Source organism: Alosa sapidissima, chromosome 3, assembly GCF_018492685.1.
Source record: "Alosa sapidissima isolate fAloSap1 chromosome 3, fAloSap1.pri, whole genome shotgun sequence".
Taxonomy (NCBI): domain Eukaryota; kingdom Metazoa; phylum Chordata; class Actinopteri; order Clupeiformes; family Clupeidae; genus Alosa; species Alosa sapidissima.
Genome location: NC_055959.1, coordinates 30,286,623 through 30,303,409, shown reverse-complemented (window position 1 = coordinate 30,303,409; position 16,787 = coordinate 30,286,623). Strand labels below are relative to the sequence as shown.

The window sequence follows — 16,787 nt, the reverse complement described above, 5'->3', positions numbered from 1 at the left end:
TGGAATTCACATTGTCTGCTTGGTGCTTTCGAACCTGTGTTAAACCTTCCTTAGAAATTCTCCAAAAGAAGTCCCTGGGTACTAAGGCCAGGGTGGCGTAGTCAGGCTACTGTGAGTGGCTCACAGCCTCTCTCTTCCCCCCTTACTGCTCCGGCCACACAAGTAGTTTAATTCAGTAGCGGTTCGATACCTACGTGGAGTTAATTTACTTAGGTGTTTTGTTTTTTGGGTGGCATATTCAAGGTTTTGACATTTAAATATGTCATGCATATTTGTATTTGTTCGTCTCCAGTTTATATCAGAAAGTGACAAATCTGCAAGCGGCCACATCTGTGGAAGACACGTCATCAATTATGAAACGTCATCAACGCAGCCAACATGGGAGCCAGTTGACATGTAACACCGGGAGGAGTCGGTAGGAAAATACAAAAGAGTGCAAGTTGCAGTCGTGAGGACAGAGAAAATAGAGAGCGCAGCCGTGCCCATGAGGACAGGGAAAGTTTTATGGAAAGGCCTGATTTACACGCACGGTTTGTTTTTCATAATGACATTTAAGTCTTAATAAAAATAATTTTGGTGCAGAGTTTTGAAATTCATGTATTTTATATGTGTAATGCCAACAATAGTCACATGCTCCCTGTCCCCATCCTGAATTTCACCCATTCTCATCTATGTCAACTTTATTCTTGAAATTTCGAGTTTAATGATGATACGTTGAGATTAAAGTCATCATGATATTTAAACTTTATTCTCTAAATTTTGAGATTGAAATGTCGAGTTTACTCTCGCCATGGCAAAAAAAATGTTTCGTCATGTGTGGCCCTAATACTCCATTGTAGTTTTGAGATGTCGACACCGTTCCAACTCTAAAACGTCCAGCTGGAACCGGTGTAACTAGTTGGCATCACTGACCTTTGACATTTTTCCGCCATATTTGATTTTAGCGAAAGCAAAACAAATTGTTTGTCCGATCTTCACAAAACTTGACGTACACAATCTTCAGACCATGCGTCACAAAAGTTACTGAAAGGATTTTCGAAAGCGTTCACCATCACAGGGGTCACCTCTAGGGGGCGCTGCAACTGGCAACAATGTGTTTTGGCGTTTTGGATGTGCGTTAATGCATGTAACATTTGACCTCTATGCCCGATGTTGAAAAATGAGGTACTGTTGGAAACTTTGGATCAAGTCGAGTTCAACACACCATATTTCACTGCCTGAATATCTGAATGAAGTAGTCCCACAAAAGGAGGTCATGATCTGAAGAGCAGCTAAATGCCATTTCACTACATGTTTTATGACAGTATCTCTACAGATGTGACAAATAAAACCCTTGAATCCCTGATGATCTGGGCCATCAGATACATTAACTCTTGATAGTATGTAAATAGGCTATTTTCAGCTACAGTGATTGTGTTAGTACATAAGTGGACCCATCTATCCGACTCCACAGTCTTGGACAGTAAACTTTGAAGGGCGCACACAACTCATTTCTGAAAATGTCAGTTTCAGACACATAAATGTGAACAGCAAACATTTAATTCCTCTCAAAAGGTGGGAAATAATTTTACTGTATGAAAATTCAGTAACATACACTCATGGTGAAACAGAGATGATGCGATTGATGAGCGATAGAAGAATAGTTTTCTGTACAGTGTTTGGCATTGAGGGAAAAGCTGCAGAACCCAAATCCAACAGAACATGACGGTGAATCTACAGCACTTTTCAAAAAACACTTCAAAATCCAGAGCAAATATTTTTTGAAATCTCACAGTCTGAGCACAAAACATAACACAGCTAGGTGGGGGAACAAAACAATGCCTGTCAGTTCAAATAAGCAAATCATGCTAAATGTATGTCTTTTCCTCTTAAAGTGATGCTCGTTCGGCTTAGATGTGCAGATAATGAGGGCAAAGGCAATAGATGTCCTTCCTCCCATCAACACTGACTGGGATTTGACTACATTCATACTTTTGAGAGAGAAACAAAACAAAAGAAACATCTCAAAAGTTTTCTGTTGTAATTGAAGTCAAATGTGAAGTTGTGATGCAGGAAGGAGGAATCTAAGCAAGTGTGAAAACGCTGCTGTGTGAGGACAACTCCACCTAACCTCTTGCACGCCACTTGAAAGGGAAGCTTTTCTTTGGATACTGGCTCTGGTGACTTTGTGAAGCGGTGAACAAGCACACACAGCAGAGACAGGACTACTCAGCTCTTCATATTCAAATAAAGTCCTAAAGAACTTTACACTGACCAAAGGTGACAGTCTGCTTAGACATTGTGTATAGTATGATGTTTGACATACATAATTCAGCAGTCATTTGTGGTGTGGTGTTATTCCATGAAAGGAATGGTCTTGGAATGATTTATTTGAGACAAGCAAGAGAGAATGTTCTTCTATAGATGCATTACTCTTTACTGTATTGACCTGTCATACCATTATGATACCCTGCTTTTAACACCCATCTTAAAACATAGATTTTAAGTCAGGGTTGCACACACAGACTTGCGTGCACAAATCATGACTCCATTCTCTTACACACACACACACACACTTACACACACACACACACACACACACACACAGACAAAATAAAACATAAAACATGATCATACACTTCCAAATGTAGTGAATATCTCAGGTGCTTTTGAAGACAAGTTTTCTTTTCCTGTGAACAAGTTTTTCTTAATTAATTATTTTTCTCTTCTTTTTAAACTGACACGATCACTGATCAGCATGAAAAGTACATTAAAAAACAAAAAACAAATGACCGGTCATAAATATCTTATATAGTGCTCGAAGTGAAATGTCAAATGTCTGAGTTTCTCTCCGCTCGTGGCATTTGGTCCTTACTTCCTTCCATCCTTCCTTTCTTCTTTGTACTGCGCAATCCCACCAGCTATCAGACCTTGAGCCAAAAGTTAGAGGGACCAGACCCACCTCATTTTTTCCCATTTTTAAAGTCCAGTGAGCCCCCCTGCCCCATGGCTGTCACACAAAGGACGAGAAGCCCGTGACGGGAGTTCGCGAGCCTGCGGCGGGCTGTCCGGCGGGGGTGTACACGCCCCCCACACTGTGCTGGGTGACCACAGTCTGGTAGTAGGAGTCCGTGTCGCCGCTGGCACACTCCTCGTAGGCGCAGGCAAGCGTCTGCTTCAGGCCCTTCTGCTGCCGCTTCCACGAGTTGAAATAGGACGGGTCACTCATGTAATGGTTCACAAACGAGTGCTTGACCTGGTCCTCCTCACACTCACTCTCCGAGGCCTTGGAGAAAGAGGAGGGGGGGGGGGCAGAGAAAGGGAACAAAGAGAGAGAATTGTGTTAATCAAATCCTGTGACAAACGGATTGTTTTTTTACAATTGTTAATCACTATGTGCCACTAGAACAAGTCCTGAGTGTTTTTGCTGGAAATGTATCATTTATAAAGCTTTCTTACGCACAGATTTGATCTTAGACGGTGCGATCCATGCCAACGCTCAGATTTATAAAAAACGTCTTTGACGTGGAAAAGTGCTTATCTCCACGTCAGGTTCAAACTTGACGTACGACCATTTCCTTGTGGTAATGCCGGGGTACTGAAAGTAATCTGAGGTCTAAGTGCGATGCATTTTCAAAATTCCAAGACCAACGATCTCATGTCTTTCTTTACCATATGCATGATCAATATCAGAAGATTTTTAAAGTCGTTTTGGACGCAGCTTAATGTTTCATGGTTTGGCATAAAACTGCTAATGAGAACTATAGCCCACTTAAGAAAGTGAAAAAATTAATAGCTTATTTCATAATATCTAAAAAAAACACCAAGACCTACGATAGAATGATTGAAACATTCTCACAGGTGATCTAGTATATTTAGTGTTCTCACCAATCTAATATTGACCATAAAATGTCCAATTGCCCTCGTTTAGGAGAGGAAAAGTAGGCCTACATTTGCGCCAGGGATGTAGTGGTAAAATAAGAGGTGGGTGATCTATGAATTCTGCGATCTCGGTGAGGTGGACTGCGCCATGTGGTATCAGATTTAAAAAAAAAAGGCATTCAGAACATGTTTGATAATGGTGGAGGTTATTGTAAAATATTGGGAATATATTGGATAATACAGTTTTGAATGTTACAAGTGAATAAACTCTTTTGAGAGATGGATAAACTCTAATAAGAGGTGGGTAAACTCTATTTCTGAAAATTCAGAGGTGGATAAACTGCATTTACTCGCGTTTAGCGTCCACTACATCCTAATTTGCGCTAATAGGCCTAGTCCCAGCCCCGTAACAGAAAGGTAATATGAATGTAAGCTATACAATGTAGGCTATAGATATTTTAAATCATATATAGCCTACACAACCAAGGGACGGAAGTTATCCTCTGAAAGCAGGACATCTTCATATATTGTTGCGGGGGAGTTGCGTAAAGAGGTGCAGAGCGCACACCTGTTTGCTTTTTTTGACTGACAGTGCCCAAGATCAGATGACAGTACGTGAGTTGGATAATGTAGGCTAAAATATAAAGGTAGGTCTAAAGCAAACAATAAAGGACAATGTTTAAGCCATTGGACATTATTGAAGAAAACGATCGCAAAGATATGCAGAATGAATGAAAGACCGGCGAACTAGGCTACTTTTTCTACAAAAACATAGCCTATCCTAAAAGAAACGTTAAGCCTACATGACATATCACGCTTATAATTTAGTCCTCTGTTTTGTAGGCTAAATCAGCATATTACCCTGGGTCATATTGGAAACGTACAGTAGCCTATACTGTACCATAACGTACATGATTATGCTGTAGGCCTAGAGGTCTTTCCTTAGGTAGGCCTACCCACTTTTCTTTTTCTACAAAGTAGGCCTAAACATGCTAAATGTTGATTAGTCACATTACTGCAAGCAAGAGGAATGAAAGCGAGCAGAGGACAATGGACATGGATGCATACGATCTCTTTCCAGAAAGCTTTGCTTGGAAAAAACATAATTAGTTAAGCTATTCAAACTGATGCTTATAGTTAACATCAGATGGCATAGGCTAGGCCTATACAATATTTTCAATATATAATGTTACATAGGCTACAGCTTTTAGGCCATTGATTTCATTAAAACATATGCTAATGATATTGATGAGGGGGTGTTTACAAGGCGGAGACCTAAAACCATCCGGCTGCGCACAAGTTGACGTTCATTTGTGATTTATAATGGACACATCTGGAAGGGTGGCGTACGCACGTTTTTTTGTGCGTACGTTCGTTTTCTCTGAATCACACGTACGATCATTTCAGAAATGATCTAAGATCAAATGAAGGATGGTTTCTACGCAACCCTTTTATAAATGAGGCCCCAGCTGGATCTTGTCCCTCACTTGCTTGACTGGTTGGAGCTAGTGTTGCAGGGTAAGCAGTGGCAACGTGTGTTTACCTCTGACTCAGAGACCTCGGTAGGCCTCTCTGTGAGGGCTGTGCTCTCAGTGGACACGCCGCCGTTGTAGTTGTTGCAGATGTCCTCGTCTGAGTAGCGGAGCCCGGCAGGGTTTGGCCGAGGAGGAGATCTGGGAAAGAGTGGAAAAAGAATGGCCAGGTCAGAGAGGGTGGTGCTGAGGTACAGACACATGGCCAAGTCAGAGAAGGTGGTACTGAGGTACAGACACATGGTGCTGAGGTACAGACACATGGCCAAGTCAGAGAAGGTGGTACTGAGGTACAGACACATGGCCAAGTCAGAGAAGGTGGTGCTGAGGTACAGACACATGGCCAAGTCAGAGAAGGTGGTACTGAGGTACAGACACATGGCCAAGTCAGAGAAGGTGGTACTGAGGTACAGACACATGGTTGGTTGGGGGTTGTTTTTCCACAGCTGAGCTGTCTTCAGCTTTTAGCAAGGCAGAGCACAAGTACATTCCAAGTTAGTACACCTGCTGGTGTGGTTTCCTTGCTGCCATGACTGCATCAGTTCATTGTGCTGTATTCAGTGAGGGGGTACTGTGTTTCATTGAGGACCATTGAAATGCCAGTGCTCTTTTCTTATCAATTCTTATGGGATCCGAGGTTTTGTTCTGCTGAATTGAGTTGATGCACAAACAAGGAGGATTCATGCTGCATCGAATTATGGGTGTGTAGTGTGCAGAATATCAAGTCTACTGACCTCAAATTCCCCTCCAACCCCAAAACACTCATACCATAATGTAGTCATTAATGTCAGCAAGCTTGTAACTGCTGTGCAAGCCATATGATTATCAATTACAGTGATAAACAAAACTGAGTCATTACTGAATTCTGTTAAAGAGGTGTTATTTATATCTGTATAAAAGCATATTGTTGACAGAAGGCCCGCATTAATTAACACAACATATCAATTGTCACCGTTATTTTTATGTATAAATAGTGAGGACACAGGGCTTTCTTCTAATAGAGCTCTTTTAATAGCACTCGGTTCTCTCACCTAGTCCCATTCTTGCGCAGGAAGGTGCTCTTGACATGCAGAGGTCGGCTGTTAAGCTCCAGTGCGGTAAAGCCTCCGTTGTCTAGGGTGACAGACTCCTCTACTGTCGAGACGGCTTTGCCTGCTGGGAGGTAGAGGTGTGTGGAACATCATTACCACATGGCAAGACAAACAGAGAGGACAAATGTCCACAGCATGCAACTGTCTAAGGCATGGAGTCATTTAAACATCAACTGAATAAATCAAAGAATGTTTACATAAATAGTTAATGGCCTTTCAGCAGTTTGCACACATAGCATGATTATGACAAGGGACACAAGCTGTGTTTGGTCGGCACTGCTTCAGTTACAAATACATCCGGCCAAATAAACTCATTTAGTCTCTCTAATGTCCACATTTCAAACAGGGAAACAGACGCTGTGCATGTCAGAGGTAAATTGCTATTTTGGTTGACGGCCAGTTGAGTGGTGTAGCCAGCTGGAGGAGGACCGGACGTCGAGCCACTTCAGACTGGATGCTGACCAGGAAACCAATTTCTCCCCAACCCTAGGAGCTTTAGGCTGGAAGATCCGCTACATTCCATAGCCCACTTCTAAAAATTCATTTGTGCCATCAAAAAAAAGGTTTCCAGAGATCACAACTAAGAGACTAAGAGTATCAGTGTCCCTCACATGTTAATGTAAGTGCATCAGTGAAGATAATAGTATGAACCTATCCAAGGAGAGTGGGGGTATATGAGAGTGAATGGGTGGGAGTGTGAGTGTAAAATGTTTGTGAGTGTGCATGTGAGAGTGTGAGTGAGTGTGACAGTGAATGAGTGAGTGTGAGAGAATGAGTTTGGGAGCATCCTCACCTGTGCCACAGCTCTTATATCTCTTGCTCTGGCCGTGGAAGAGCAGCCCAAACACCACGATCAGCAGCAGGATCAGGCTGCTGAGGGCCAGGATGATCAGGAACCACCACTCCTCATAGAACGGCGTCTCCAGCTGGGCTACAGGTGGCAGAGTAGAGAGTCAAAAATCATTCACTATTTCATTCATCCATCCACCCATCCAGCTCTCCATTCATTCATTCATTCATTCATTCATTCATTCATTCAAATCATTACAGAAGTTCTAAGATGTCTGTGAAACATATTATGGTTTTCTACCAAAAGTACATGGAAAAGGAACTTATCCTATATTTTACTATCTATTCTTCCAAGAAACAAATAAGAGAACAATAATATTATACCGCTATTACTGTTTGGGTATTTTGAAAAGTAAGGGCCATATTTTGCACCCTGGCGCATGGTGCAAAACTCGTTTTCCACCTGGTGCAAAGTAGATTTTCTTATTTTGCATGTTTATTTTTTAAACAATGCGTCAGGGGTGTGGCAATTAACAACTAAGGGAGTGGCTTAGCGCATTGTCTTAAAATCGCTATTGTTCACCAGGTCAGAAGTCTATGGCGAGTTGTTTATATGTTATTTTAAGAGTGCATTGTCAACAGTCATATTGGTGGGTGCTCAACGCACCATCCTTCTATCATCCATGAACGCATACCAGCGCACGTCCATGCAAAACATTACAAATTGCACGATTACAATGAGAAACATAATTAGAATAAAGATATTACGAAATACTGTACATCTCATGATGAGTAGTTATTAACCAACATTTGCAAATTGGTAATGACGGTTAAAAGTGATTAGGGGAGAGGCGAGAGACACGTATGGAGCACAGCTGAAGACGCACTGTCACGAGATATAAGCAACTCCTCTGCAGGATAAATGTTTTTTTATTCAGTCATTTGAGCAATATTAGGGTAAGTGTTGCTTTTTCCAGCCCTTTGTTTTCCTTTGCCGTGCCGTGAGGTGTTACGCCTTTTCCTCCCTTTGCCTTTATGGTGCCTCTGAGCACTAGGCATATTGTTCCTGTTTGTCATGTCTGTCTTCCGACCTGCAGGAGGAGCTGGAGGGTTCAGTGGTCTCTTGTTAATGAGGGGCGTGGCTCCGTGTCAGTGGACTCCAGAATAAAGCCTGTGTCCTGTGGCCTCATTCGGCCTCTCTGTCCTGTTCTGGCTTGACGCTGCTGAGAGCTGGCTGCAGCTGTTTAGATTGCCTTTTCTTTATGCACTACACATAGCCTACACATTGCTGATGCGCATGACACTTTATGTTATCTTTTGTTGCTCTTCACTTACTGACTTACATATTTGTAAATAAATTAATGATTATTATTTAAACGTTATCCGACGGTGTCAGTCTCCCTATGTTCCCTTTTGAGCCAAGGTGTTTGTGACAATGGTAACCCATTGTCAGTCAATAGTGAAAGTAACTGCATATAACTGTCTTGTCGTTGACTGGCACCATGGTGAAGTTAGTTTCACTTTGTCAATGAGTTCAAATAATAGAGGAGTGCAAATGCGTGAAGGTTATGCTAGGTTTAAGTAAAGCATGGTTTAGTGGAATGACTATTTCATACGGTCTCGCAAGCAGCCTCCTTCAAATGTGCCGTTGAATGTCAAAATACCGATGCATTTATTTGACATCACGCTTTGCGCCATTAAAGGGAATGACAGATGTCCTTCTCATTGGTTTAAATGATGTTATACGCCCCAAACACACCCATGACTGATTAAAAAAACCTAGGAACACCTTGTTGCGCCATGCGCTCCACGTTTGATAACGAAAACCCTCCCGATGTGGACTGGACATCCTACTAAATTTGAATGAGCTTTTGACGAGTGACGATGCGCTTTTGACGGTCATGGCCCTAGGTGTGTGTATGTGTGTAATGCAGAGGGCAGCAACATATTAGAGGAAGTACTGCGGTAAAAAAAAAAAAAATCAACCCTTAAAAAACATGCTAGTAAAAGTCACCAGCCATCTGCTTGTCTCTGTGTTCAAAATCCTTGACATGGGACGTTTGATTTGGGCCCTTGGGAGATCATGTGCTGTATAAACACATTAGTGTCTCACTCACTACTGAATCCAAACAAAATAGGATGTTTTTTTTCTGCTGTTCTCGATGCATAGAGCCAGCATTTGCAAGTCAAAAGACAGTAGTGTCAGTATATCAATCTGATTTTGACATCTGCACTTCCATCAAACAGACAACAGCCCAGTTGTGCCAAACAAACAGTGCTCAGATATGTGCAGGGATGACAGATGGCTGGCTGGCTTGACACTGAATGACAGTGGCAAAAGCTCACTGAGAGGCTGAGGCTATGACACCTGTATATTGATTTTTCTTTTCTATTTGAACTGGTGACACTGGAAAACACCTGCAAACAAACAAACAAAAAAAGTATCCAACAAAGTCTGAATGGTCGACTATTACTATATATGGCTAGACCCAGAGATATGCACGCTGAGTCATGATTAGATTTGATCAACTGGATGCTCCATCAGACATCAGAGCCATGTTAAGTCTCACTGCTGGCTCATACCAGTCCATGTGACTCCTTCACGTTTCGACACACAGGATGTAGTTACGTAACTGATGGAACTCATCTGCACACCCAAGCCAACTCAGCTCAGTTCAATTTAGTTTATTGATACAGCGTTATTAACAATATAGATATTTTTAAAGGTATATTTTTGGGCTCTTTAGCCTTTAACGGACAGAACAGTGAAGCGTGGACAGGAAATGAGTGGGAGAGAGAGATGGGAAAGGGGTTTGAATAAATGACCTCAGGCTGGATTTGAACCTGGGCCCATACTGTATGTGCTGCTGGACATCAACACTACTGCTGACACACGGCTCCCCCATCAGTGAACGGATTTTAAGAGCAACTAGAGCACGATAACTTTGTATTCTCATTAAGGTCAACACTTACATCGTAAAAAACACTCCCGAAATCTCCACCTGTCCCTGAATTACTTGACCCTCTCTGTACCTACTGCACCTTCGACAGGGAGGATCATCATTTATGACCAATACTGGATAAGGAGGGTCATAGTTTGTGCTTGCGTCAGTCACACACATACAGTAGACACAGTGGAGGAAGTGCATGGGAGGAAAAACAAGGCAATTATGGATTAATGATCAGCTATAGTGCTAAAAACACTCCAATTCACTGAGATTATGGATTAATGATCAGCTATAGTGCTAAAAACACTCCAATTCACTGAGATTATGGATTAATGATCAGCTATAGTGCTAAAAACACTCCAATTCACTGAGATTATGGATCAATGATCAGCTAGTGCTAAAAACACACCAATTCACTGAGATTATGGATTGATGATCAGCTAGTCCTAAAAGCACACCTATTCACTGAGGCCTGACCTCTAACCCCACTTCCTTACCCCTCCACTGAAAGGCACTCTTTAAATCTTATTACAGTGCATTAAAATGCACTGTTCTGTTATCCAAAGTCTTCTTATTATTACAGTGCATGAAAATGTGCATACTGTTATCACTGAGCTTCTTATCTATTATTACCTACAGTACCCTCCAGAATTATTGGCACCTCTGCTAAAGTTGACTAAAAAGAGGAATGTAAAATCATCTTTTGGAAATTGATCTTAATGCCTTAAGTAAAAAAATGAGGAAATATCCAACCTTTAAGGACACCAATTGTCTTTGTGAATGAATAATGTATCATAAATAAATAAAATACAGGGGGCATAAGTATTGGCACCCCTATGTTAAATTCCCATAGAGGCAGGCAGAAGACAGGTCTTGAAAAGGACACTTGAGCAATGTATTTTTGTTTTTGTAAACTTTATACTTTTTGAGATATTAACAAAAAACAAGCTTATTTTTCCCCATAGACTTTGCATTGTCATTATGACATCATAAAGGGCCATTAAAGCTGCAGTTGGCAAGATTTTTTGATCATATTCACTGAAACCGACACTATGCTCCGACAGAACAACATAAATCAGCCGGTTTCAGAAAAAAAACCCGCACTTCTACCTACACCTACAGCCTGTTATTTGTTTTGCAAAAATCCACAGCTCCCGGTTCTTCTGGTCCAATCTGAGCAGGGCTGTGTGAGATCTGACTGTCAATCACAGTCTAGTGCAGTCTGATGTGCACTGACGAGCACGTAGGCTGTAGGCTAGTGAGTGCAGGGCAGGCTGATAACTAACCTGAACGTGTAAATGACGATAACAGCATAACTCCATGTCCTTGTCTTTGTCCTTGTTGCCTTAATGATTTCCTGATAACTTTCTGATATCAAATGAAAATGCAAACAATGTATGCCCAACACTGGACCAAATACCAAATGCAAACAATGACATGCCCAACCCTGGAACTGTAGCCTCAATTTTATGATTTAGGTAACGTGTTATTTATGAAGGAGAGTAAGACGACACCCGTGTCCTGCTTGTATGTTTATTAAATTGGTCCATCTCATCCCAAAGGTTTAATGCACGATCGGAATAATCAGGGGCGTCGCCAGCCGATTTTTCCAGGGCTTCAGCCCCGAATGTTTTGAGTGTAGCCCCAAATGTATTTTGCAACAAATATGAAACCATTATTCGGATCGTGCATTGAAACTGTGAGATGAGATGGACCTATTTATCACATATAAAACCAGGACACGGTTTCCTCTCACTCTACAAGGCTCTTAGGCTACAAGTTCAGGTTTGTTATCGGCCTGCCCTGAAAGTACTGCACTCACTCGCCTACAGTTTGGAGCTGGCCAAACAGTGCTGGTCTATCTAGGCTAGGTACTTTGCCTTTGTAGAATCCAATTAGTGAGTCTACAATGATTCGTTCTCCTTAAGCTAAGCATAACATGAACCATATGATGCATTTTGCTATTTAAAACGCCATGTTTGCTATAGGCTATATCCTTCGTTTTTTAAAGCACACAGAAATGTCAAGATAGCAACATGTCATGACATCCTTTAATTGTCAAAAAAAGTGTCCATAATATGCAATCAAGGTGGCACAAATGAGGCTAGAGTCGGTGGATTCATATATTAAAAATGAGCAGGAAGGGCAGGCAAAATGGGACTTATGAGAACCGTTTAGACTCTATGGGCTAAGCCCCGAATGTTTTCAACTGCTGGCGACGCCCCTGGGAATAATGATTTCATATTTGTTAGTCAACTTTGCAAAATACATTCGGGGCTACACTGAAAACATTCGTGGCTAAAGCCCCGGCAAAATCGGCTGGCGATGCCTCTGGTCAGTTGTCATCAACTATGACTCCCGCCAACTGTTTCCTCTGCCCACAACTGTTTAAAAATAAAAGTCCTTACTACAATAATTCCCTACTAAATAATTTAACAATTTAAACTATCTAACTATGTAACTGTTCAGCCATTCCAACTGTCAGTTGTCATCAATTATGACTCCCACCAACTGTTTCCTCTGCCCACAACTGTTTCCAAATAAAAGTTTGTTTTGCATTTTCATGCACTAGTAATTCCTCGGAATTACATTTTCTAGTTTAAAGTTATTATTATTATTATTAGTCCCTATTGACAAATCAACCAATAATGGTTGGGCTACAACCCGTGACCCTGATCACAACTCAAAAGAGATTATCTCTAATGATGTCATTGTCTTATCGCCTTCTGGCCTCAGACTTCTCCATTGCAGTGTGCAATAAAATAATGCAATACAATGCAATAAAAAATACATCTGTCTACAACTAGAATGTAGTCATATGATACTGACTGAGGGCATTCGACTGATCAGTGTATTTAATGCTATTATTATTATTATTATTATTATTAATAAACTGGACAGTTCAATTTGTTTTGATTGTTTTGGTGTTTTGGTTCAATTATTTACAGGTTTTCTTCTACTGATGTAAAAATCCACCCTGTTCCAAGGGGAACTCAGCGGAGTCATTTGACAGATGCAAACTAGAGGCAGAGTCTGGCTAGTGGTCAGCTGTTCCTATCAGTGGTCATTATAAGTAAAATAAGTAAAAGCTACTCTAATTACAGCACTACAATTACAACAAACTGACTGGCCATCCCTGTAGCTCAAAAATTATGTTTGGGGTGTGGTGTGTTGTAGTTATCTCTGAGGAATTGCTGGAGAAAACAGAGAGAGAGAGAGATAGAGAGAGAGAGAGAGATAGAGAGAGAGTTGGGTAGAGTGAGAAGAGGAGAAAGAGAGAGCACTAGAGACTTGAAGAGTGGGAGATGGGGAGAATAAATAGAGCACTGCAATTACCTGACATGGCAGCAGATGGCGCACTCGGCTCACCGTAGCCCATTTGGTTGATGGCGAGCACCCGGAACTGGTAGCTGACCCCCTGGCGCAGGCGATCCAGACTGATGACATGCGATGTGCTGCTGGGGGGCAGGTGCCTCACAAATGTGTCCCACAAGCCTTCATCTGACAGTTGTGGGAGAGGAGTAAGACAAAGAAGGAGGAAATGAGGAAGCAAGGCAAGACAGAATGGGGAGGGTCACATGGTCAGAGATGACAATGTATTTCAGGGCATTGGCTTGCTCCAGAATTGGCATGTTCAGATCAGATCAGATCGGATGTTCTTGGCAAGAGGGGACCAGTGGCGCTTGACTGCAGCCGTGTTGTATGGGCGGCCGATGACTAGACTAGACTAGACTCTGGTGCTGCCTTTCCCCAGTGTGGGACCAGAGGCCCAAGCTAAACTGTGAGTGACCCCTCTGACTAAATATTCACTCAGGTTTAGAGCACCTGATGTTTTTGTTTATGTTTAACCCATTTATTGTAAGATGTTGTTTCCAAGACGATGTATACCACTTGTTGTAGCTGTTGCAGCTGCTTGATTCTATCCAAGGTCAGCCCTGGTGTTGAAATTATAAATAAAACACATCCCCGAGCTGTGTCAGTGCATGAAGGTCATACCTGAAGGCCGAGCCTCGATCACATAGCCAGTGAGCTGCCCAGAGCCCGAGTCTCCTGGCGTCCAGTGGAGAGTGAGGGCAGAGGTGGACTTGGTGATGGACATGTCCACTGGAGACCCTGGTGATCCTAAACATAAGCAAAGAAAGGGAAGATGTGAAGCTGTGGGTGGAAAGATGGAAGGAAGGATGCAGTATACATACAGTATCATGTCACATCCTCTAAGCTCCTCTTTCCTGTTCCTCTGGGACTTGTGAAACTGATACATGTGGTAGGAGGCCACACATACGCTAGTGCACTATCTGCAGAAGTTCTGAAACTAGACTTGGGGAAAGTGGAGACTAACTGATGAAATCAGCATACTCTACATGTGAGGACGGCTAGAGATGAAACTATCTGTGATATTGCATCAGCTGCCCTCAGAGAGAGTGAGAGAGAGAGAGAGAGAGAGAGAGCAAGCTAGAAAAGCCATGCATATACATAGCTAGTGATATCAATAAAATGAAAATGAAAAATAAAATCAAGGCTCTCTGTTCCCAGAAGTTGTGCTGACCTGCTACGGAACATGACCTGGGTCATATTTCAAAGTTGAGCTCTGTGATTTCTCTAACTGGCACCACACTAGCCTCAATATTTCATAATGAGAATTAATAAGCGCCTCAGGACCTGCATAAACAGTCATCGGAGGCAGGCAATGTTGCCTCAATGTTTCCTGGACCCGACGCCTACGCTGTGGTGACTTATTGATCACAGCCTAAAGAAGTTCTTCTATGCCTTAGGTTATGGATGAGAGGAACATGGAGAGAATGGGCAGGAGGGAGGGATGGAGACAGAGAAAAAGAAAGATGGAGTGAGAGCAGGAGAGAGTGAGAAAGAGTTAGAGAACAGCAATAGAGATAGATAAGGAGAGAGAGAAAGAGAGAGAGAAAGAGAGAGATGCCACAAAGAGACAAAATAACCCATGACTATTTTTAGTTTCATGATTATATGCATGTATGTTTATTATGTTTATTTTATTTAACTTTTTATTTTACTTTTTGTATTACCTACCGTATTCCATGTCAAATATTCTATATTTTACTTTTTTCTTGATATTTTTCATTTTGTTGTATTATATACAAAGCATATTACTTTGACAATTTTGTAGCTTTTACAGTCATGCCAATAAAGCTCACCGAATTTGAATTTAAAAAAACGAATGAAAGCGAGAGGGAGAGATGGGAGAGAGGAGGAGTGTCATGGTGGGGGACAGAGTGAGTAACAGGAGGAAGGAGTGTGTGAGAGAGATCTTGCACACTGAGCAGCAGGTGCAGCAAGCTGTTTGTTTGTTTGTTTATCAGCTTGTTTGTTTGCCAGGGGGAGGGTGTGAGGCTGAAGACTGATGGGGTTGAGCTGAGCTGAGCTGTGGGCCTGGGGTGAGCGTCTCCCACCTTCCACAGGGCCGGCCGTGATGTTGGCCTCGGCCTCCGGCCCGTAGCTGATGGTCTTGGCCTGCACGCGGAAGCAATAGGTCACCCCGTTGGTGAGGTCCCGCACCTTCAGCCAGCGCTGCCAGCTGCCCCTGATGTCCACCGTCACCACCTTGCTGACACCTGTCGGAGGGAGAGGGGGGAATGCGACAGATGGTCAACCCCTCAGTTCCACTCGGAGGGGGAACGCAAGCGACGCACAGTTAGAGACGGTTACACCTAAGCCCGCTGCATTATTGATGGAATTCACTTAGTGAGGTATATGTTGACACAAGGTGTGAGAAAGCAGAGAGAGAGAAAGATGAGAGTGAAAGCATGAGAGAGAGAGAGAGGGAGAGAGAGAGAGAGGAGTGTGTGTATGGGGTGGTATGTGGTTGATGTGATTAAGTCCTGTAATTTGCCTTTGCAGCGGGCCTCTGTTGTGTTGTGTGGCACAAAGCCTGTCACCCAGTTGCCAGGATAAAAATTAGTTTTTGTCAGTGGCCAGTTTGGGAGCTGATATCTGCAGCAGTTAGTCAGCTGAACAGCTCTGTCAAAACAACAGAGGCAGTAATTACCTCATGACAAGCAGCGTGTGTTTCAACCTACATCAGCAAACAACAGCAGTGCGCCATCTAGTGGGCTTATTAAAAGTCCTATTTTGTGCAACAAAAGTTTTCTTGAGTATCGATAGATAGATAGACTCTCCCCATCTGAGCAGGGTTCTGTCCAGATCTCTTTCTGCTCAAAGCCATGGGCTTTCTCTTAGGCATGTCATTTTAAAATGAGATAATACTCATTCATTAAATAATAATAATAATAATAATAATAATAATAATAATAATAATAATCTTTATCTGTACAGTATAGCACCTTTCATACACAGAATGCAGCTCAAAGTGCTTTACATTTGGAGCATGTAACACAATAATAGAGTCAGTCAGTCATTATCAATCACTTTCACTTAAATTTCATTGAAGCTGTATAAGGCTGAGGCTCTGTGGTACTGTAAAACGCTGCATCTGCTTACCGTGGATGGGGGCGGTGGGCTCGTAGAGCACCCTGTAGCCCTCCACCACGCCGTTGGGAGACAGAGGGAAGCCCCAGGAGACGTTCAGTGTGCTG

The 16,787-nt window shown here is 42.3% G+C and overlaps 1 protein-coding gene across 2 annotated transcripts in view; it reads right to left on the bottom strand.

Annotated features, from left to right (window-relative positions):
- Positions 1–1,523: 1,523 nt before the first annotated feature.
- The window catches only part of sdk1a (sidekick cell adhesion molecule 1a), a 242,219-nt gene continuing 226,955 nt past the window's right edge, over positions 1,524–16,787 (bottom strand). For both annotated transcript variants that reach the window (XM_042086167.1, XM_042086168.1), the window contains 8 exons: positions 16,693–16,787; positions 15,645–15,806; positions 14,218–14,343; positions 13,558–13,722; positions 7,278–7,415; positions 6,425–6,548; positions 5,405–5,534; positions 1,524–3,265 (listed from right to left, as the gene is read on the bottom strand). The exon at positions 16,693–16,787 is cut by the window's right edge and continues 43 nt beyond it. In XM_042086167.1, coding sequence (XP_041942101.1) covers positions 2,993–3,265; positions 5,405–5,534; positions 6,425–6,548; positions 7,278–7,415; positions 13,558–13,722; positions 14,218–14,343; positions 15,645–15,806; positions 16,693–16,787 — 1,213 coding nt within the window. In that variant the 3' untranslated portion in view covers positions 1,524–2,992. The remainder of the gene's footprint in view (positions 3,266–5,404; positions 5,535–6,424; positions 6,549–7,277; positions 7,416–13,557; positions 13,723–14,217; positions 14,344–15,644; positions 15,807–16,692) is intronic.